The sequence below is a fragment of the Typopeltis vanoorti genome, chromosome 26 (genome assembly GCF_054136105.1).
Source record: "Typopeltis vanoorti isolate ZY-2024b chromosome 26, IOZ_Tvanoo_1.0, whole genome shotgun sequence".
Lineage (NCBI taxonomy): Eukaryota > Metazoa > Arthropoda > Arachnida > Uropygi > Thelyphonidae > Typopeltis > Typopeltis vanoorti.
The window spans coordinates 30,313,126-30,336,080 of NC_143574.1; the positions used below are offsets into that span (position 1 = coordinate 30,313,126).

At 35.7% G+C, this 22,955-nt stretch overlaps 1 protein-coding gene across 3 annotated transcripts in view; it reads right to left on the reverse strand.

The window, feature by feature from the left end:
• The window catches only part of LOC150092456 (fidgetin-like protein 1), a 222,289-nt gene that overhangs the window by 181,427 nt on the left and 17,907 nt on the right, over positions 1 to 22,955 (reverse strand). For 2 of the 3 annotated variants that reach the window (XM_090415025.1, XM_090415024.1), the window contains exons 4-5: positions 15,696 to 15,796; positions 1,536 to 1,896 (exon numbers count right to left, since the gene is read on the reverse strand). In XM_090415025.1, the coding sequence (XP_090271151.1) occupies positions 1,536 to 1,896; positions 15,696 to 15,796 (462 nt within the window). The remainder of the gene's footprint in view (positions 1 to 1,535; positions 1,897 to 15,695; positions 15,797 to 22,955) is intronic. The other variant, XM_090415026.1, reaches the window with a different exon arrangement.

Below are 22,955 nucleotides of genomic sequence, written 5' to 3' on the forward strand. Positions count from 1 at the left end.
ACAAGGCAATTATAATGCCATATATTACAGAATACAAAGGGCAAAGTTATGTGACTCAACCACTCTACATAGTCAACTTTCCCTAAAAGAACACTATTAAAATCATCAAATTCACACATAAAAAAATGACTGAAAATCCAATCCCAAGCCTCACAGCATCAATGATATTCCAAAGAAAACTCATTATAATAAACTTCCACTATGGTGTATACTTTTATCTTGTGGTTCTGATAAGTGGCTCTGCTCATAGGCATTGCCCACAAAGTATTCCTGGTGAAATTTTGGAGAAAGCAATGGTGAACTACCCTGTAGGGTAGTTCACCACTGCTTTCCCCAACCCCCAATTTTATTCAGGCTCGGGACCAGCATATGGCTGGGACGTATTCATGACTGTAATCCATGTGTGTTCACGGGGCCGGTTTGCCTGTTCTAGGAGACGAAAACCCAGAGTTTCCGGGTGAAAAACCCCTATCTCCATATGAGACCGGCTAACTCACCTTTAGCCAAAAGAGACTAGATACAGGTTAATGCAGAAAATCATTGAATGCAATATTACTGAACGGGGGGGGGATTCAATACCTATGAATAAAATTGCAATTAAATCCACAAATTAACACTCAATTTCTTGAATAATGAATAGGAAAGTATGTCATACTTTAATATGGTGTATACTTTGAAAGCAGTGGCGGCTCATGGCTTGAAATCGAGGGGGTGCTGCAACTTTCGAAATATACATACACACTGTAAGTACAATGTATACGTATTTGGATAAAATATCAAAATTATGGTAAAAATTTAAAAAAAAAATTAAACATGAAAAAATATTGTTTATTATCAATAAAATTATACAGTTTAGTATAATTCAAAATTACTTAAAAATAAAATATATTCTTCGTGTTTTGTTTCATGAAAAAATATTGTTTATTATCGATAAAATTATACAGTTTAGTACGATTCAAAATTACTTAAAATTAAAATCCATTCCTTTAATTGTAATTAAAGGAATGGATTTACAATTTTTGGACATTACAATTAAATCCTTTAATTGTAATGTCCAAATATTTAAAGAGACGGAGTACACACGCAAAGCACTACCAACACTACTACTGATGCAAACTGCATATAAACAGTGGAACTGCACGATGGACAGCGCCGCATTATGCAAATAGATCGCATTTCACTATGAAGTGCATATGCTTGTGCGAGTAGCAATATGACACTGTGGTAAACACAGTGCTGCTAGCGTCCTTCGCCCTCCTAAGTGCTACAAGATGGATTTTTATTATTTTTATATACAAAATAAGAGAATTGTATAGGATTGTTGATGATAAAATTAAATATTACAAGCAAATATAAATAAATTAATAAATATATTTATATATCGAGAAAAATTGGGGGTGCTGCAGTTACGCAGTGCCTATGCACGAGCCACCCCTGTTTGAAAGTAACAGCATACATGCTATTTCTCATTTCTTTTAGAAAATTTAAAAGATACACACACACACTAAAATATTAGCAGATGAAATACAACATACCATCATCAATTAATTTCCTTTTTAAATCACTGGATGGGTTACTTATTCTGTCATGTTCTTCAACATCTAAAACTTTTAAATTAGATCTCAGCCTTTGGGTAAATTCATTAATACTACCTTTATTTTCAGAGTTTGTAGAAAGGTCTGATGCTTCCCATGATTCCTTGATCTGAAAGGGATTTGAAAAATTCTTCTTCGAAATATCTTCTTGCGGCATATCCAATTTTTTATCAATCGGGTGAAACAGAACGTTCGTGCCAGATAATTCTATGCCACTGCTTGAACTATTCCTTTCTGCATTTCTTAACTTTGACTTATTTACAGAATCAGAAAACTGATGAATTTCAAATGGACTTGGCTCCTGTATGAAACCAAAAACTTGCAGAAGTCAGTTATTGTTGAGTCTCATTTTTTTAACACAGAAAATAACATACAAACTTTAAATAATCATGCTTACTGTATTATGCTAAACAAAATGAATTCAATTATCTTTTATTTTAAAAGGATTCTCATTTTATATAGTTACATATTTATATATTAAAAAGGAAAAAGAATCTGTCTAGAGAAATTATTTCTATAGATTAGTAGCAGTTTAATTGGATGCAATCTCATATGAAGTTTCTAATTATCAACACAAAAACTGTCACAAAAATTATCCAAGTTACAAATTAAGTTTTGTAATTACATTACATTTATCTCATTCTGCACAAGGATGGCCTTTGAAATGCATATAGCAATCAAGAACAAAGTAGACTGAATGTCATGATTTGTCAAAACACAATGATAAATAATTATATTTTTATCTATATTTTATTTTAGCATAAACAAATAATAGCAATTTGCATATAAAGATATATATATATATATTTGTGTGTGTGTGTGTGCGCGCGCGCGCACACACACACACACACACAGAAAGGGAGATGCCATTTCACCTGAACTATTTACAGCAGCCCTAGAATAAATTTTTAAAAATCTATCCAGAAAAACAAAATTATAGTAAATAGGAAAGAATTAAATAACTTATGATTTGCTGGTGATATTATTCTTTTATCAAACTCTACAGAAGAACCTTAATAAATGATCAATGAACTGAATGAAGAAAGTAAAAAGAAAGCATTAAATATAAACAAAGACAGAACAAAATAATGGACAATAAATATATAACCAAAAAGCTAATACACAAGAAACACCAGGAAACTGATATACTAATATCCTATGTCTACCTAGGCAAAAGATCGAAATAGAGGTAGGCTCGAGGGAAAATTATGTATAGAATTCAACTTGGTTTGGCAGCCTTTGGAAAATACCATAAAGCATTAAGGAATACAATTCCTTACAAAAATTATGCGAAGAATTCAACTTGGTTGGGCAGCCTTTGGAAAATACTATAAAGCACTAAGGAATACAATTCCAATTTACCTTAAAAGAACAATAGTCAACAGTTGTATACTTCTGGTTATGACACGTGGATGTGAAACATGGACTTTGGATAAAACGTTGACAAGTTGGGGACTACCCAGAGACAAATGGAAAGATCACTGTTTGTATTACCATTCAAGATAGAAAGCATGCTTTTTTTAACCACCATTAAAAAAATCCAAATGTCAATGAGCAGGTCATACTGAAACAAATAACACTTAAAAATGAACAAAACTGATATGTGGATGGCATCCCAGAAATGGAAAGATAGCTATAGGAAAACCAAAAAGATAGTGAGTGGAAGATTAAAGACATTTTAACTCAGTGTTATAGAAAAGCTCAAGATAGTACAAAATGAAAGACTCTGGGTGAGGCCTTTGTCTAGCTGAAGATAGAATATAAGGCTGCTGCTGATGATGATATATACTATGTGACCACAGATACAAGACTCCTTGACACTTATGCACATGTCGGAAGAAGGCAAATCCATTCCGATAATAGGGTAATCAATGTGTTTTGTGGGAAGAGTATTTATTATTATACACTGAAAAATTAGCTTTTCTTTTATGAAAATTCTAGTTTTTAAAATGGTAACTATTTTGCAGGTAGAACAGTTGGCAACTTTTATGTATGATGCACGTGATTTCGCCTGATGATAATGAATTTGTACATCGCCTTATTCCTTTCTCCCCTTCAACATGAACTGACTCTTCTTGGTACATTGCCAGCCAAGGGTCTCGGATCTGTGGTCGGACAATATATATATAGATATATTCTAAATGCTACCTAGTAAGCTCACAAATAGACCTGTAACAGCAGTTAGAAGTGGTTGAGCATGTGTAACGATGCAGCCTCGTTAAACAGTTTCTGCAAAATTATGGGAGAAAAAAAAAGAGATACCAGATATAAACAGCTGAGCACAGATATCAGGAGCAGAGGTTGCTAAAGGCAACAGAAAACTTTTTTAAGTCTCATATGAGGCAATAAAGTTACCAAGCAACAAAAAGAAAGGAAAGGAAAAGAAATACAGTGTTCCAAAAAAAAAAAAAAAAAAAACTTTGCAGCAGCTGAACATTGAATGCAGCAAGTATACATATTTGGTGGTTGATACACATGCCACCCACTGAATTAGAAACTTTTATTTACTACTGTTGGACCTTCTTTAGTCCAAATTACAGCACATGTGGTTTGCATAGGTTCCGCAAGGTGTGGATTTCATCTACAACATACCAGGAGTTAACCAGAGAATTCTTTAACTGGCTCAGATTTCGGAAGAGGACTTTGCTCGGATCTGTTTTTCTAACATGTCCCACACATTTTCAACAAGGTTCAAGATCCAGGCTCTGTGGTGGCCAGGGAAGATGGTAGACATCGCTGTCATGCTCACTAAACCACTGCTAAGCAATTCTTGTACAATGGACAGTAGTACTGTCATCCATGAAACAACCATCACCTGCTGAATAAAAAGTCAACATTTGCAGGATGGACTTGATCAGCAATGTCCAGCAATATCAGGAGACTCATTCCATACCAAAAGAACATGCTCCACACCATGACACCACCTCCAAAACCTTGAGCTGTGTTTACAAAGTAAGCTGGGTTCACTGCTTCATGGGGTTCTTGCCAAACTCTCTACCTACTGTCGGTACAGAACAAGAGGTACTGTGACTTGTCAGACCACAACTTTTTTTTCAGTCAAGATGTTCCTGACCCTACTGTAGATTAACCTTCTGGTGCTTTGCAAAAAATCAGTGGTTTCCGTATAGGCATGTGACTGTCAATACAGATTCTCTTCAATTCCTGCATTTAGTTCAGTGAGATATGGGTCAGGAACAACCTTCATTAAATGCTTCAATGAACTGCTGCACGCAGGAGGTTCTGTTTGTAAATACAAAGCTTCTCAGACAACGGCAATCTCGTTCCGGTCAGACTATCTTAGGATCACAGTTATGCCTTTTAGACAAGCAAAGTTGGTTATTTTTCCACTGATTAAACAGCCAGGATATCTCACCATTTGAGAAACCAGTCAACTCTGCTGTTTTTGAAATCATGACCCCAGCCAGATGGGCACCCACAATAAGCCATTTATCAAACTCTGAAGGATCCTTCGTTTTTTCCATTGAGATTAACACCATTGATGATTACTGACCAACAGCATTCTTAAATTGTTGCCTAGAACACATAGTGACACACATCACCACCACCATGTGATGCTGCTTATGTATATCTGCATAAAGATTTCTAATTCAGCCGCCAATAAAGTATGCAAGATGACTGAAGGTGCAAAGGAAATTCACTGTTCTAAATACTGAAGAGGATAGTCAAATTTGAAATAGTAAACTCTGTTTAAAAGTAAAGCAGTAAGACATTTTATTTTTATTTTAGGAAAACAGAGAGAAAAAGAAAGAGAAAAACTGCAAAACAGAGAAAGATGCAGTGGAAGTTCAATAATTAGTGAGGAATTATTTGGAGAGAAGTTTCCAATCCAAAAGCATTCAAATCTAAATTTTTTTTCTGATAAATGGTCATGCAAAAGTGGAACAGCTGATGAACTTTTAAAATGTGAAAAAAAAAATTAACTCATTAATCTGAATATTGTAATAGTGAGAAAGATGTGTATATCTGTGTGAGAGAAAAAAGAGAGAGAGACTTATTATTTATGTCAGCATCAACAGCTTGAATTCAGAGACAAAGCAAGCTAGCAGTCTCAATGAGTAATTAACTAAAATCTACTCCATTAATTCCTGATATGTGCTTTGAAGGGCACATATCAGGAATTTGATGAAAAAAGTTACACCACGATTAGTTTCCTATCAACAATTCTCCTCCAAATTAATTGTTATCTGTCAGGATTTCAATACTATCAGATCTTATTTCAGTCTTCTAAGGCAGTGCTTCCCAAACTTCTGGATGTCAGGGCCCCCCTTTGCAAAAATTAAAATATTTCACGGCCCCCCCTCGAAACAAAATCGTAATAGAGAGATATATTATTATAATATTTATTGTATTTATATTCAATACAAAACATACACAGCGAATATTGCAAAAATCAAATGCACATATTACATTTTTTGCCTCTTACTGTTTGGTTCTGAAGACGATGTGGGCTATTCTGGTAAAATATGAAATACTGTCCTTTTTTTGAGTCTGTTTCTGCTTCTTCTGGTTGTTCGTGGGAATTTGTTTTTATATTTTATCAGCCACTTATCCATCTCAGGGTTAAACGTAGAATAGATCAAATAATATCACCCCCTTACCGATACTGGCACACCACAGACCGATAACATGAAATTAGTGAATATTACCTGAATAAGGGAATCCTCGGACCAGGAACATTTTTCTCTTTTGTGACTTTTCTCCCTTTACAGTAATTAAGCCTAACGCGAAACAGCAAAGGCAGGTTATTAAAACGTGCATATGATTGGTGCGGTATTAACAAAAGATCGCGCAACCGAAAGATAAAAGCATAGCTGACAATTGAGTTGAAATGCTAACTCTCTTCAACCGAATTCCATATGTGAAACTGCCATAACATTCATTATATATGTATATATATATATTACTTAGTTTTAACACTTTTACGAATTTTAACACGTTCGGTTGAATTTTATTGCTACCTTGGGAAATCGAACTCACACACATCTAATTAACAACAATAGTTTTTAGTTAGATACTGTGTTTGCCCATGCAACATATGGTTTTGTTTCAGTCTATACAGCATAGGTTCTGTATGAGGGGACATGTGATTCATTAATTAGTGTGTTTTTATCCCAGTTGTCTCTAATTGCACTATTTGTTGAGAAATATATTACACAGACTCCTCATACCTTATTCACTGGCATAATAAAAGTACTTATTTTTATTGCCTCTGCAGTATAGTGGCTGTTAGGGAGGGTGTTGTTTACCACTGCAAGCGAGTTACTATCTCCCCACATGAACTTGTTTAAGCTTTTTTTCATGTGTGAAGTATATGCGAAACTTTTATTGGTAACAGAAAACTAGCTCGGATGACAGTGATAATATAAAATGAGTTTTGATATGTATATAAAGTCAACATCAACAGTCCCTGATTACGAACCTGTGATGAAAGGGACAGGAAGATTTGGAGCTTCCCTGGAGAGCATTCGAAGTAAATACAATTAACCACTGCTTTGAAATGAAACATGTGAATAAGCAATATTTACTATTTCATTCTAATATTCATTAAGCGCCGAAATACGCGGGAAGCAAAGTTTGTGAACCAACACCAATGTGAATTTTTGCATTAAAATATAAAAAATAACAAAAAAGAAATAACAAATAATAAAAGTTAAATACATTTCTTTTAAAATAAAAAATCTACTTAGTCTTAAAACATTTTAAATTTGTTTTCATTATTTCACGGCCCCCCTCAACAAAACCTACGGCCCCCAAGGGGGCTGCGCTCACAGTTTGGGAAGCGCTGTTCTAAGGCACTGCTTACTGTATCATTTCATCTAGATCTTGGTCTTCCTCTGGGTATTTTTCCAGCAATCCTGTCATAAAACACTTGTTTTGCTTAACTTTCCTCTCCCATTCTGTTTAAGTGACCATACAATTAATGATAGCCTCCCTCAGACCTTCCTGAATGCTAATAATGTCAAGTTCCTTCTTAACATCCTCCCTTTTAATGACTCTGCCATTGATGCCATTTGTTCATTCCATTAATCTTTCTCAGAATCACACCCTGTGCAACTGTTTTATTTGTAATCCAGCTCTCTCAGATCCATAAATTAAAATTGGTTTAAACATTGGCTTGTATAAGTTAGTGTAGTGTTTTGACTAATTTCCCTCTTATTCCATATAAATTTATTCAGTTGACTTCTTACCACACCAGCTTTGTTAACTCTGCTGTCTATGTAATTTTTCACGTTCATTAAAATTGTTCATAAATAGCTAAAATGTTTTACTTGTTCTATAAGTTCTTCAATCAAGATGCAGTTGATGTTTCAGTGTAAATTAATTAATTCTGTACATTATGAGTTTTAACAAGGATGATCTTTAAGAATTAACAGAGCAAGGTGTTCAAAGACAAAATCTGATGTATAAAGAAAATTTAAATGAAAATGATGTATAAAGAAAATTTAATACAGACTATCTTTGTAAAAGTATCAACAATCACAAGACTAACTCTTATAAGACTCAGATTATGAGTAGAGCCTCTAAAGCTAGATGAGATGTTGTTGAAGTCATATCTTGCTACTGAGAGTTCCTTCTTGAGGGAAGACGTAAACAGTCAATCCCTCATTGCTACCTCTTCAAGATGCCAAAGTTTTACATTTTAGATCCTTCATCTAAAATGTAAAACTATAAATACGTTATATATGTTTATAAATAATATTATTGAATAAAAGTTCAATACTATTCTATCCATGTTTGTGTTTTCATCTTTCCTTATTTGCATAAGGTTAATGAGTTTTTGACCCCATTTAAGTGCTGTTTTGTTTAGCACTCTAAATTCTAAAAACATATTTCTGAGTGTTAGCCAGGGTTTTACTGTATAGGATCTGACAACACTGCAAATGTGACAAATATGAGACTAATTTTAAAGAAAATTGAACAGTTTTCTTTATTTTCCCAAATCTATTCCTTTTTTTGCTTTAAATTTACTAAGTGATCCATCACTGCATTAGAAATCCCTAATGTTTAATTGACATGCCATGACAATAATGCTGCTTTTTTTTTTTTAAGTCTGTCTATAAAAATTTGTAAATCCCCTCCTTTTTTTTCTTAAACTAGGAGTGAAACTTGTCTATCCTCCAGGCATACTCCTTCAGACCAATAAATGTAATCTCTTTGTTCTTCAGTGTCATAAAAAATGCTGAAAAGATTAAATTTGGTAAACGAATACCTGCCAATTCTGCTCTTATCAGCATTTGCCAATTCATATAGTTTTTGTAATTTCTAAATTGGTAGTAAGTTTAATCCTTTTCATGGGAACAAGGTTATTAAAACTTATAACAAAATACCCAAACATTTGGAGGTATACAGTACAAAATTTAAATACAAAATCTCAATAGCTTATTACTTACCACACAATACCAATCTCAAATGCATGCACAGAAAAGAACGCTCTGTTAGGAAAGAACATAGCTGAAATTTACCTGGATGTGAGTGGTCACAATTGCAATTAATATTCAACATACAGTATTCCCTTTCATATAAACTTTGTCTACAATCCACATTAACATTCAGAGCACACTCAATCATTCACATAAACATATTACTGCATTAACCATCACAAATACATGAAACACACTGGAATTCTCTATAAAGACTGCCACTTCACTCCTTTCTTCTTAACAGCTGCTCACATCCACATATGATGTGCAAGCATTTTCACTTCTCTTGCATTGCTGTTATCATACCACAATTGTGGACAACTATCCAAGTACTCATTAATAATGGAACAGCATTCTCATTAAAACTGATTTTTTTTTTCTGTATTTAACAATATTATATTGACCATGCATTCATTCAGAAGCCATACTTGATACATATCAGATTTTCACTGTAACTTATTACTATTAATATAATAAAGTAATCTCCTATTAACAATTTTCCTCCAAATAAATTTTATTACTTGTGAGCACTCCAATATTGTCATATCTAACATTTCGTACTTCTAAGACACTTCTGACTAAATCAACCCATCTAGACTTTAGTCTTCCTCTGTGTCTCTTTCTGCCATCTTGGCATCAAACACCTGTTTTGCTAATCTTTCTTCACCCATTCTATTTAAGTGGCCATACCACCTTTGATTAGATCTGCTGACATATTCTTGAATGCCAATAATGTCGAGTTCCTTTCTAATATCTTCATTTCGATTCTACCATTGATGCCATTGGTTCACTCCCTAATTTTTCTCAGAACCTTCATATCTGTGGTCTATAGTCTTTGATCAAGTGCTTTATTTCTAACCAACTCTCAGATCCATAACTTAAAATTGTTTTAAACACTTTCTTGTATACTGCAAGTTTGATGTTTTGGCTAATTTCTTTCTTATTCCATATAAATTCATTCAGTTGTGTATAAATTAATATAAATATACATAAATCAAATACCAGCTTAAGCTTTACTTACTCAGTTGTCTATTTCCAGATTTAACCTGCCATCTTCACTAAAAACTGTGCCTAAATAGCTGAAATATTTTACTTCTTCTAGAGGATCTTCATTCAGAATGTTGCTAAGTTTTGTATGCTCTTGCCTATTTTCATACTTTTGGTCTTTTTATTGCTGATTTTTATGCCAAACTGGTTACAGCTGTTATTCAATTTATTTAGTGAATCCTGGAGACTTGCACATAGATATGTTTAGGAGTATAATGTAAAAATAATTTGGCCATTGTAAAAATAATTTTTTTTTTTAGAGTTAATTTTGTATTTGTATACTCGATTCGAAATATATTCAATATTATTTCTCATCTTAACTTCTTAATTTCTTGTCAGTCGTAACTCCGAGTTGTAATCGTTGTTTGAGCTAGTCATCACTTTTAATCCTTTAGTCTACAATTTCTTCCCTCCCACTCCCCACTCAAGGTCATAACTATGTTATTTTCACACGTGTGGAGTACGGATTTAGGAATTGCCTCTGGCTGGAACCAATTCCTTTGTCTAACTAGCTGGCTTTCTCTTACAATGATTTTAAAAATTTATTTGTATAATGGAATTGTTTGTCTTTCCTATACATGTAAGAGAAATGCTCAGCGGAACACGGAATTTTCTATAATATTCAATTCTAATTCAAGCAATGTTAGATACTTAAATTTAGTCAGTCATGGCTAACTTTAAGGACACACACAGGTTCTATATTTTAATGAGAAGTGCATTGGTAAGTCGAAATCAGGCAAGTTATTAACAAACAAAACAATTTATTCATATTAAGACATGATAATTACAACATAAAAGATATAGGATTTCACACATATCAAAATTATCTGGTTCCTTCAATTCAGCTAAGTAATGCAATGCACGTGTCTGGTTCTCAAATTACTTAAATTAACATTTCTAGCCTTTAGCTTAAAACAAAGACAAATATATACATTTATATATACGTCAGATACGTGGTCAATTTCACACACACTTCAACTCCATTTATCTTAGATCATTAACAGAATTTTGCTTAACTAAGATTCACATTCAATCTCCCTTCCAACATTAACTCTTAACATTAACAAATGCTCATCACTCTGCAGATAACAATCTCACAATAATTTAGAAGTACGGTTTTCCAACTTCATAACTTTACAATATGCTAGCAACTATATAATCAACATTCCTTGCTCTAAAGTTCACATTCCATAACAGTTCTACATTAATCTTACTTGAAACCTGTCTCAACCAGTTCAGCATTCAAGATCCTAGAGATCACGAATATAATCTTCTTCTTTCCTGTTAGAACTGCAAACAGACACTATCTCACGGCTACGATGATACAGCATTCTCGGAGATCGCTTAAAGAACTTTGCGATGGGACTTCTCAAACAGGCCAACACCGCCGTTAAAAATCTCCTATCCTTGTCGAAATACTGCTAGTGGAATATCCTTCCCCCATCCTTAGAATGTCTGGATCCATGAACCTCTTCAAAGCAACACCGGAACAAGTCAGGAACAGAGAACTAGCTAGCCTGGAGCAGAGCCCCTGTCTCCTTTTTTTTCTACCGTCACGACCTTGGGACTTCTTCAGATCGGGTTCCCCAGATATTCTACCAGGGGGTTCCTCCCACCCACCCACCCTTACAAAATCGCTGAGTCATGGCGGGAAAACTCCGTAACTCGCTGACCTTTGCACTAACCTCAGGTCTGCATTTCTAATCCTGCCTGGGCTATCTCTTTGTTTGTACAATATTGGCAGTCAAATAATTTAGCAATTCATTCTAATATTTTACCATATTACATAAAACACTTATGAAAAAATGTTAATTAAACTACAAGTATTTTGTATTGACTTTCTTTCTTAAGTAAAATCAGTATATAAGAATTTTGTACAAAATTCTGTCTATACAACATTTTACAATAACATCATCTGCATAAAGCAAAGAGCTAAGTTTGGCATCTCCAATTCTAATATCAGACTTGATGCCACTTTCTTCCATAATGTGATCTATATAGATGATGAATAAGAGTGGAGATAATGTACATCCTTGTCTTACCACTAATTGTACATCAAACCATCTTCCTGTATTTCCTTCGATTCTAACTGCTGACTGACAACTTAAATATAGACTATGTATGCTCTGTATGATGTTCCATTCACACCATATAATTGGAATGTTTTGAAAAGCTTTTCACTGCCCATCTTGTCATATGCCTTTTCCAGATCTATAAAACTTAAGTACAGATCCATGTCATATTCCCCATGATTTCTCAACTATTTGTCTTAAAGTGAAAATCTGATCTTGACTATTTGGCCTGAACCCAGCTTGTTATCCAAGTTTCTCTCCAACAATCTTTCTCCACCTCTTTTCAAGTATGCTTTACATAAATCTTACCTGGAACACTGAAGAGAGAAATTCCTCTCCAATTCTCACATTCAGTTTTATTTGCTTTTTTAAAGATGGCACTATGAGAGCTCTACTCCAATCATTGAGAATTCAAACTTCTGACCAGGCCCTCTGAATTATGTAAAACTTTTATACCTTCATACTTAAGCAATTCATTACATAACAGATTAAGTAAGAAAAAATGGATTAAATAGAATTAATTAACAGACATCACCAGAGTTAAAGATCGGTACTATCAATGTAAGAAGCCTGAATGGCAAAGAAATGGAGCTAGCTGAGGAATTAGATAAGTACCAGATCGACATAATAGGGGTGACTGAAACAAAAAAGACCAAAACTGGTGAGATCTTTCTGAGCAATAAATACAAAATGTTATATTCAGGCAATGACAATCAAGGAAAAGAAGGAGTAGCCATAGTATTCAACACAAAATACGAGGCTAATCTTCTTGAATGGCAGTCAGTCTCAAGTAGAGTAATGTGGGCAAATATGAGAATGGGGAACTGGACAATGAGACTTATTTGTGCCTATGGTCCCACAGAAGGTTCTACTAAGGTAGAAGTGGAGGAATTTTTTGAGGCTTTAGAAAAAGCAACTGACACAATGAAAAAGGAAAAGTTGGTCCTTGTTGGGGATCTAAATAGTAGAGTAGGAAATGATTGTGAGACATACAAAAATATTTTGGGAAAATTTGGAGAAAAGAGCAAAGCTAATAATAATGGCAAATATCTGTTGGATTTCTGCTCAGGACATGGACCGGTTATTACTAACACCATGTTCCAACATAAAAATGTGCACAAATTCACATGGAGAGAAGAGGCTAGGAATAAGAAAAGTCTCATTGACTATGTTATTGTTGATAGTGATGTTTTCTCCCTGGTGCAGGACACCAGAGTGTACAGAGGATTTGAAATTGGAAGTGATCACTATTTAGTCTTGAGCAGGATAAAATTGAATTTCATATTGAAAAGAATAACATGTAAGAAAGTTTTAAAGCGAATAAAAGTTGAGCAGCTCTCAGATGTGAACTGTAGACTAAAATACAGAAATATTATTGAAAAGAAAATGAAAGAGTTTGAGAACAGGAATCAAACCTTGGAGATTCAGTGGCAAACTCTGAAGGAAACATTGATTGATTCTGCCAGAGAGGCATGTGGTGAGGTTGTGTGCAAGGATAAAAAAATCAGAACTCCCTGGTGGACACAGGAAGTTAAAGAGGCAGTGAAGGAAAAGAAGAAAGCATATCAAAAGTTCCTGGCAAATAAGGCAGCTGTTACTCTTACAGAATACAGAGACAAATGTAAGAAAGCTAAACAGTGTGTAAAACTAGCTAAACAAAAGTCATGAGAGGACTTTGGCAAGAATATAGAAAATAAATATCAAGAAGGTGGCAAAATATTCTGGAGGTTGTTGAAGAAGCTTAGGAATGGAGGAAAGAGTGCTGTAAAAGGAATTAGAGATGATAAAGGTGAAATGAAAACAGGAGAAAAAGATATCCTTGAAATATGGAGTAATTACTTTGAAAAACTGCTAAATGAAACAAGCAGTGATGACAGCACAGTGATAAAAAACACTGACCAGGCATGCAGTCAGGAATACATATCCATACTTGAAGTAGAAAAAGCCATCAAAGGCTTGAAATGTGGAAAGGCAGCAGGAGTAGATGATATTCGACCAGAAATGCTGAAGTATGGTGGTATAAGAGTCTTACAGTGGCTGCACTGCATAGTTCAGAAAGCCTGGACAGAGGGACGAATTCCCAATGATTGGAGTAGAGCTCTCATAGTACCCATATATAAAAAGGGAAATAAAACTGAATGTGAGAATTACAGAGGTATTTCCCTACTGAGTGTTCCTGGCAAGATCTATGCAAGTATACTTGAGAAACGGTTGAGAAGAATTGTGGAAGAAAAGCTTGGTGAAGAACAAGCTGGATTCAGGCCAAATAGAGGCTGTCAGGATCAGATCTTCACTTTACGACAAATAGTCGAGAAAGCATGGGAATATAACAAAGATCTGTATTTAAGTTTTGTCGATTTGGAAAAGGCATATGACAAGGTGCCAAGAGAGAAGCTATTCAATACGCTGCAGTTATATGGTGTCAATGGGGCATTATATCAAGCAATACTTAGTCTTTATTTGAGTTGTGAGTCAGCAGTTAGAATTGAAGGAAGTACAGGAAGATGGTTTAATGTTAAATCTGGTGTGAGACAAGGATGTACATTATCCCCCCTGTTATTCATTATCTATATGGATCACATTATGAAGGAATGTGGTATTAAACCTGACATCAAAATTGGAGATGTTAATGTCAGCTCTTTGCTTTATGCGGATGATGTTATACTTCTAAATAAATCCGCTACAAGTCTGCAAGATTCTCTGACTAAATTGAATAGCTGTTGTAATAGATATGGTATGAAGGTCAGCAATAAAAAGACAAAGACAATGAAAATAGGCAGAATCATTGAAAATGTCAACTGTGTTGTGAATGGAGAACCTGTGGAACAAGTAAAACATTTCAGCTACTTAGGCACAATTTTTACTGAAGATGGTAAACTAAATATAGAAATAGACAACAGAATCAGCAAAGCTGGTATCGTGGGAAGTCAATTGAATAAATTCATATGGAATAAGAAAGAAATTAGTCGGAACACTAAATTAGCTGTATACAAGACTGTGTTCAAACCAATTTTAACTTATGGATCTGAGAGCTGGGTCAGAAGTAAAACACTTGACCAAAGACTAGAGACCGCAGATATGAGAGTCCTGAGAAAGATTAGAGGCGTGAACAGATGGAATCAATGGCAATATCATATTAAAAATGAGGATATTAGGAAAGAACTTGACATTGTCAGCATCCAGGAATGCGTTAGCAGAGCTAATCTCAGATGGTATGGTCACTTAAATAGAATGGGAGAGGAAAGATTAGCAAAACAAGTGTTCTCTGCCAGGTTGGCAGGAAAACGACCCAGAGGAAGACCAAGATATAGGTGGATTGATACGGTACAAAGTGCCTTAGAGGATAGAAATATAAGATCTGATAATGTTGGAGTCTTGACAAGTAACAGACTGATTTGGAGGAAAATTGTAGATAGGAAGTTAGTAATGATGTAATTTTTTCATGTAGTACTGTCATATCCTGTACACCCCTTGAGGGTACATGGCAGGAATTTGATGATGATGATGATGATGATGATGATTATAAAAAAATTATTTACCGGAAACTCTGGGAAACATTTTTTTATGGAATCCTTTGGAAAAAGTGCTAATATTTCCTCTTCTGTAAGGTCTATAAGTTTTGACTTCCACTCTGAACTTTCTAAAAGAAAATATATCAAAACAGGCAACATATTGAATAAATAGCTTCAACTGACTATTTATTAAACAGCAAAATTATAATACATTTACATTATCATAATTTATCATTGTGGATTTTTCTTGGATTACCAAACTGGCCAAATAGCAACCTAGCCTAATTTAGTGTTGCTTAACTTTAAGAGTGTTGTTTTTATTTAACTGATACGAGGTAGGTTCCAAGAGTTTCTGGCCTGACATACAAATTGTGCACCGATTTTAAAATGCTATGTGTGTGGCAGATAGTACCATATATGGGAAGGTTAGTGTACCAGTAGAAAATGGTACACTAATCTTCTCGTACATCTACCTGCACCATTCATTTGGAGGTACTTGTTTGACTAACACGTGGCATGCTAAGCGGCTGTAATGTTAAAAATTGAGTACTGCACTGTGATAAGGTTTTCCCCCAAAGAAGGGCTTTCTGAAAGTGCTATCAAACAGTGATTGGATGGTGTTTATGGGGCAGCTTCTCCTTCATGAAGGAATGGGCTAAACAGTTTCACCTAGGAAGAGAGAGCTGAAGATGATCCTCATGATGGTCGACCAGTGGAAGTGATGACTGAGGAAATGTCTTTCTTGTTGAGGAGGAACTGCTCAATGACAGACAGCTTAAGCTCAAAGAAATCTCTGCAAGGTTAAAGCTTTCTATAAAAACCGTCTTTTGCATCATTCACAAGAAGCTTCACGTGAAGGTCAGATGGGTGCCCTGACTTCTCTCTTCAATTCAGAAGGAGCATCATGAGACCTGTTCCTGCAAGTTTTTAGAGCTTTGCCAAGGGAATCAGAGAGAAATGCTGAGATCCATTGTCATGAGGATGAAACATTGGTCCTTTATTATGATCCTCCTTCCAAAAGGGAATCTATGGAGTGGTGCAAACCAGGCAAAGCACCATCAAGAAAAGTCAAGGTCACTCAGTCCATCAAGAAGAAGCAACAATGATAAAGAGCCAAGAGGCTATTTTTTTCCGGCGGTGTAAATTAAGTTAAGGGGATAATAAATCCCTCATTATTTTAAAGCCGGATACGCTCCACCTTTGCTCCGAGTTGCCCTAGTATTGTACTACCCAGGTGTTGACTTACGCTTGGACTCGCCAATAGTTCTTCAGCATGAAACTCTTAAATTTCAATCTCCGAGTTTCGTATCCAGCTTTAAAATAATGAGGGATTTATTATCCCCTTAACTTAATTTAAGAAGCAATAATCTTTTGGGATTGCCAGGAATTCTCTTGATTGACTTCAAGGAAAGGAATACAATGTGAATGCAGAAAATTATGCTTCACTGCTGCACAAACTGCGCAATGCCATAAAGGAAAAGAGATGAGGAATGCTGAGTCATGGTGTTTGTCTGCTTCACAACAATGCTCCAGCTCATACAGCTATTTTACAAAGGCTGCAGTGAAGGACTTTGGCTTCCAGGAGATTGAATATCCAATCTGCAGCTCAGATCTAGCACCCAGTGACTACCTCTTCTTGGAACTGAAGAAAGACCTTCAAGGAAGAAAATTTGCAGATGACAATGAGGTTAAAGATGCAGTTTTAGGCCATTTAGTAGACAAAAGTACAGGCTATTTTTTTCAAGGGCAAAGAAATGTCAATTCAAAGATGGGAAGGGGAGAGTATGTTGAAAAGCTACACAGTTGTTTTCTTTCTATCACCTCTATGTTAGGTAGGCCCGAAATTTATAGAACTACCCTTGTACACAGGGCATCAGTATAATATGGACACAAATCATTCACACAAGCTACATCCCCTGGCTTTTTATGTTTCCTGAATCATCAACTCTAATATGAAAGAAAATCATACAAATATTAGCGTATGCCAATCGCCGACCGCCAAAAATAACAATTTTTTTTTCAATAGAAAAAAAATTGTTCCACATCCATTTCACCAACATTCAAGGCATCAATGCAAATATCAGTGATATGCACCACCACTTACAGACATCAAACTCTCTCCTTTTCCTAACAGAATCCCCACTTGATATCCTCCATGACCACAACCCATCCCAAACTGTACCAACTATATCCTGCATGATGCATTCTACAAAAAAAGGGAGGAAAGTATGGTTTTGTAAAATTTGATATCCCTTGTTAAAGGCTATCCAACCTGGAATCCATGCTTTTTGATCTGCTCTGGCTCAAGACTATCTCTTACCTCATCTTATAGCCTTTATTTGCTGTCTTTACTACTCCCCTAAATCTGACAAAGATGCTGTCCTTTTTGACTACTTGTCACAAAAACTGATTTTTCCTAGGGGACGTTAACATCCATAACACAAACTGGCTCCCCAATTTCAACTTCACAGATCAAGTCAAAAGGGAAGCTGAATCATTTGCCATCAGTCATGACCTACTACAAATAGGTCATGACCCATCAATCAGAATACCAGACAACCATCATTATTATTCCAACACTCTGGACCTTTTCTTAACTAGCTCTCCCTCCGAATACACTGTGGAAGTCTGCTCTCCCCTTAGCAACTCTGACCATAATCTTATTCAAATTTCCTTCCCTACAGTTTGTCCTCTTCACAGCCTCGTACCCTCTAGTACTAAAAAAGTGCCAACCGGGATGATGCCAGAATTTTTATGCCTCTTTTCCATGGTCAGATTATTCCTTTTGCATTCTTGATCCAAACATCTGCAATGAACTAATGATTGAAATAATCTTCACTGTAATGAGAGCCATCACTTCCCACTCCACTGCATATCCTCAACCCATATCCAAGCCCTAGTTCTCAAAAAAATGCACCTCTGCAGTCCATGATAAAAATGCAGCATATGTTCGATGGTCTAAATTAAAAACTTCAGCTTCTCATTCAGTTTACACAACAGTAAATAAGAAGTGTAAAAAAGTTATCAATGATTCCAAAGCAGACTTCATAAGAATGAAATGCAATGAACTTGCCTCCTGCTTAATTGACAGATGAGCCTCCTGGTTCCTTGCTAAGGCTGTTGGACATAACTTCCTTCACTGTTTTCACCTCTTTCTTTCAAATCCTGATGGTAGCATGGTAACCAAAGGACAAGGCAAACCTCTTGGCATCAGTATTTTCCTCCAGCTCTTCTTAAGCTGACCAAGGAAAATCTCCTCCTGCACTACCACAAATTGTTGCATGCCTTCTCTGACTTCTGAAAGAAGGGTATTAAGAAAATCCTGGTTACTCTTGATACTAATAAACACCTGATCTAGATGGTATTCCTGCAGTTGTGCTCAAAACCTGTGCCTCCAAAAACAACATCGATAATGTATCATGTATATAAACTGTGGTAGTATTCAGCTGTCATTTACCATACAATACAGAAACAAGCCCTTTATCCAGCCCATACTTAAAAAGTGAGACAAAAGTCAGCCATCTAACTAATGTCCCATTGCTCTCACTTAGTACTTTCAAAAGTGATGGAGAAGATTATCAACAACCAGCTTCTTCACAACATGGAGACTCAAACTAATTTGCAATCACCGATATGGTTTCTAGCATTCTTGTTCTACAACTGACCTCCTAGCTAATCTCACCTACCTTTGGACACAAGTCATGAAAATATCTAGAGAAACCCATGATGTCGCTTCTGACATTTCAAAGGTATTCGATCACGTCAAACAAAGACGCCTGCTGAAGAAGCTACCATCTTATGGTCTCCATTCTACACTGTGATTAGATTGCCAATTTCCTCACTGATCTTTCACTGTATCATAGTGAATGGCTTCCTCTTATCAAATTTCTCTCTCTCTATGTTGTAATACCCCAAGGTTCTGTATTCTCACCCACACACTTCCTCCTTTACACCAATGACCTCCTTTCTCTGACTTCAAATCCTATTCACAGTTTTGTTGATGATAGTATTCTTCATACCCATTCCAGAAATCCTGCAATACTCAAATGATAGAAGACTCAAGATCTTCCATAACCAATGACTTAAATACTGATCTCCTCAACATCTCAAATAGGGCAAAGGCAGTAAATTTCAATCTCATAAATACTCAGGCCTGCCTTATTAAACACAAGAAAGATTCTACTTCCACTCCTCTTAATTTTTATCATGTTCCAATTTCCTTTCATAATAAGTTTTTTTTTCTTGTGCCGACTGTCACATCCAGTTTACCATGGCACAAACATTAAACACATCGCCTCCAGAATATTTTGTCACCTTCTTAATATTTATTTTCTATGTTCTTACCAAAGCCTTTGCATGACTTTTGTTTAGCTAGTTTTACACAGTGTTTAGCTTTCTTACATTTGTCTCTGTATTCTCTTAGAGCAAGCTGACTTATTTGCCAGGAACTTTTGATAGGCTTTCTTCTTTTCCTTCACTGCCTCTTTAACTTCCTGTGCCCACTATGGGGTTCTGATTTTTCTATCGTTGCAGACAACCTCACTACATGCCTCTCTGGCTGAATCAATCAATGTTTTCTTCAAGGCTTGCCAATGAATCTCCAAGGTTTGGTTCCTGATTCTCAAACTCTCATTTTTTCTTCAATAATCTTTGTGTAATAATCTTTAGTCTACACTTCACATCTGAGAGCTGTTCAACTTTTATTTGCTTTAAAACTTTCTTACACGTTATTCTTTTCAATATGAAATTCAATTTTATCCTGCTCGAGACTAAACAGTGATCACTTCCAATTTCAAATCCTCTGTACACTCTGGTGTCCTGCACCAGGGAGAAAACATCACTACCAACAATAACATAGTCAATGAGACTTAATCCATGCCTCTTCTCTCCATGTGAATTTGTGCACATTTTTATGTTGGAACATGGTGTTAGTAATAACCAGTCCATGTGCTGAGCAGAAATCCAACAGATATTTGCCATTATTATTAGCTTTGCTCTTTTCTCCAAATTTTCCCAAAATATTTTTGTATGTCTCACAATCATTTCCTACTCTATTATTTAGATCCCCAACAAGGACCAACTTTTCCTTTTTCATTGTGTCAGTAGCTTTCTCTAGAGCCTCAAAAAATTCCTCCACTTCTACCTTAGTAGAGCTTTCTGTGGGACCATAGGCACAAATAAGTCTCATTGTCCAGTTCCCCATTCTGATATTTCCCCATATCACTCTACTTGAGACTGCCTGCCATTCAAGAAGATTAGCCTCGTATTTTGTGTTGAATACTATGGCTACTCTTTCTTTTCCTTGATTGTCATTGCCTGAATATAACATTTTGTATTTATTGCTCAGAAAGATCTCACTAGTTTTTGTCTTTTTTGTTTCAGTCACCCCCATTATGTCGATCTGTACTTATCCAATTCCTCAGCTAGCTCCATTTCTTTGCCATTCAGGCTTCTTATGTTGATATTACCAATCTTCAACTCTGGTTTGGGGTGTGTTTTAGGGTTTGTTCCAGCAGCTGACTTTTTGCTGTTCGCCCTGGTTCCCTGGTGAAAACAACGAGGGCCTTGTTTAACTGGGTGACACCACAGATGGCATGAAATTTTGTCATGTTTTATCACCATTTTGTATTTTGGTTTAAGCCAATAAGAATACAATTTGGTCAGCTAAATCCCAAATTGTCAGCCCATCCTCGTTCGTTCAGTATCCGGGTAGATACCCAACAGGGTGCACCACGAGAAGGTGAGGATTGGACATTAGGTCAGAAGCCCTGGTCGGTTCTCTGCATTCCTTTAAAGGCTATGCGGAGGTCTCCTCTCAGTTATATAGCTTTGACCCTTAAGCACCCTCTAGAAATTAGTTGGAACACTATATTAGCTGTATAAAAGACAGTGTTCAAACCAATTTTAACTTATGGATCTGAGAGCTGGGTCAGAAGTAAAACACTTGACCAAAGACTAGAGGCCGCAGATACAAGAGTCCTGAGAAAGATTAGGGGCATGAACAGATGGCATCAATGGCAATATCATATTAAAAACGAGGATATTAGGAAAGAACTTGGCATCGTCAGCATCCAGGAATGTGTTAGCAGAACTAATCTCAGGTGGTATGGTCACTTAAACAGAATGGGCGAGGAAAGATTAGCCAAATAAGTTTTCTGCTAGGTTGGCAGAGAACACTTGTTTGGCTAATCTTGTTTAAAAAAAGTTTTAAACAAGATGAGCCAAACATCTTGTTTAAAAAAACTTGTTTGGCTAAATTGTTTAAAAAAAGACCCAGAGGAGGACCAAGATATAGGTGGATTGATAATACGGTAAAATGTGCCTTAGAAGTTAGATATATAAATATAAGATCTGACAATGTTGTAGCTTTCACAGGTAACAGATTGATTTGGCAGAAAATTGTAAGTGGGAAGTTAGTAATGATGTAAATTTTTCATAGTTCTATCATATCCTGTGCACCCCTTGAGAGTAAATGTCAGGAATTTGATGATGATGATGATGATTTAAATAAATCATGTGGGCTAAGGATAATGATTGTGAATTTAATGTTGCAAAACGTAAGGTTATGTAATATAATTTGGATGCATCTTGGGTATCGTGAACAGATTTAGTTACCTTGTTTTCATGGGGATCAGGAGGCAGCGGAGAATATGCACTTCAGATTGAGAAAGTTGCATATGGTGTATCATATGGATGGTACGAGATTGCAGGAAATTGATAACTTGGGGATAATGGAGGACAGAGTTGCAGTTCAGACGGCATATTGCAAAAGTTAGTAAAAATGCTCAAAGGATTACTTGGATGTTGAAAAACACACTAACAAGTATAGATAGAGAAGTTATTATCCCTCTTAAAAAGCTTGTAATTCGGATGCATCTTGGCTACTGTGTACAGATTTGGTTACCTGGTTTTCATGGGGATCAGGAGGAGGTGGAGAAGATTAAGCTGGTGACAGGTCTGTGGAATGCTCCCTGAGGATAAGTTGAAAGTGCGTATGGGTTACAAAGTTTAGTTGATAGGCAGAAAAGAGAGGGCAGAAAGATAGATATTAAAGGAGTTTTATAAAATTGATGGAAAGGAAATTTTTCAATATATGACAAATAGAAAACTTGGAGTCATCTGTCCTTAGTAAGGATCAGTTTGGTACACAGCTAATAATTTCTTCATTGCAAAATGTATAACCTTACACTCTGCCCCATTAAACCGACATTCATTCTGCTTTGCCCATATGGCCAGTCTATTTAAATCATCCTGCAAAAAAATTTTACAACAAGAGTGTGGTTAGTT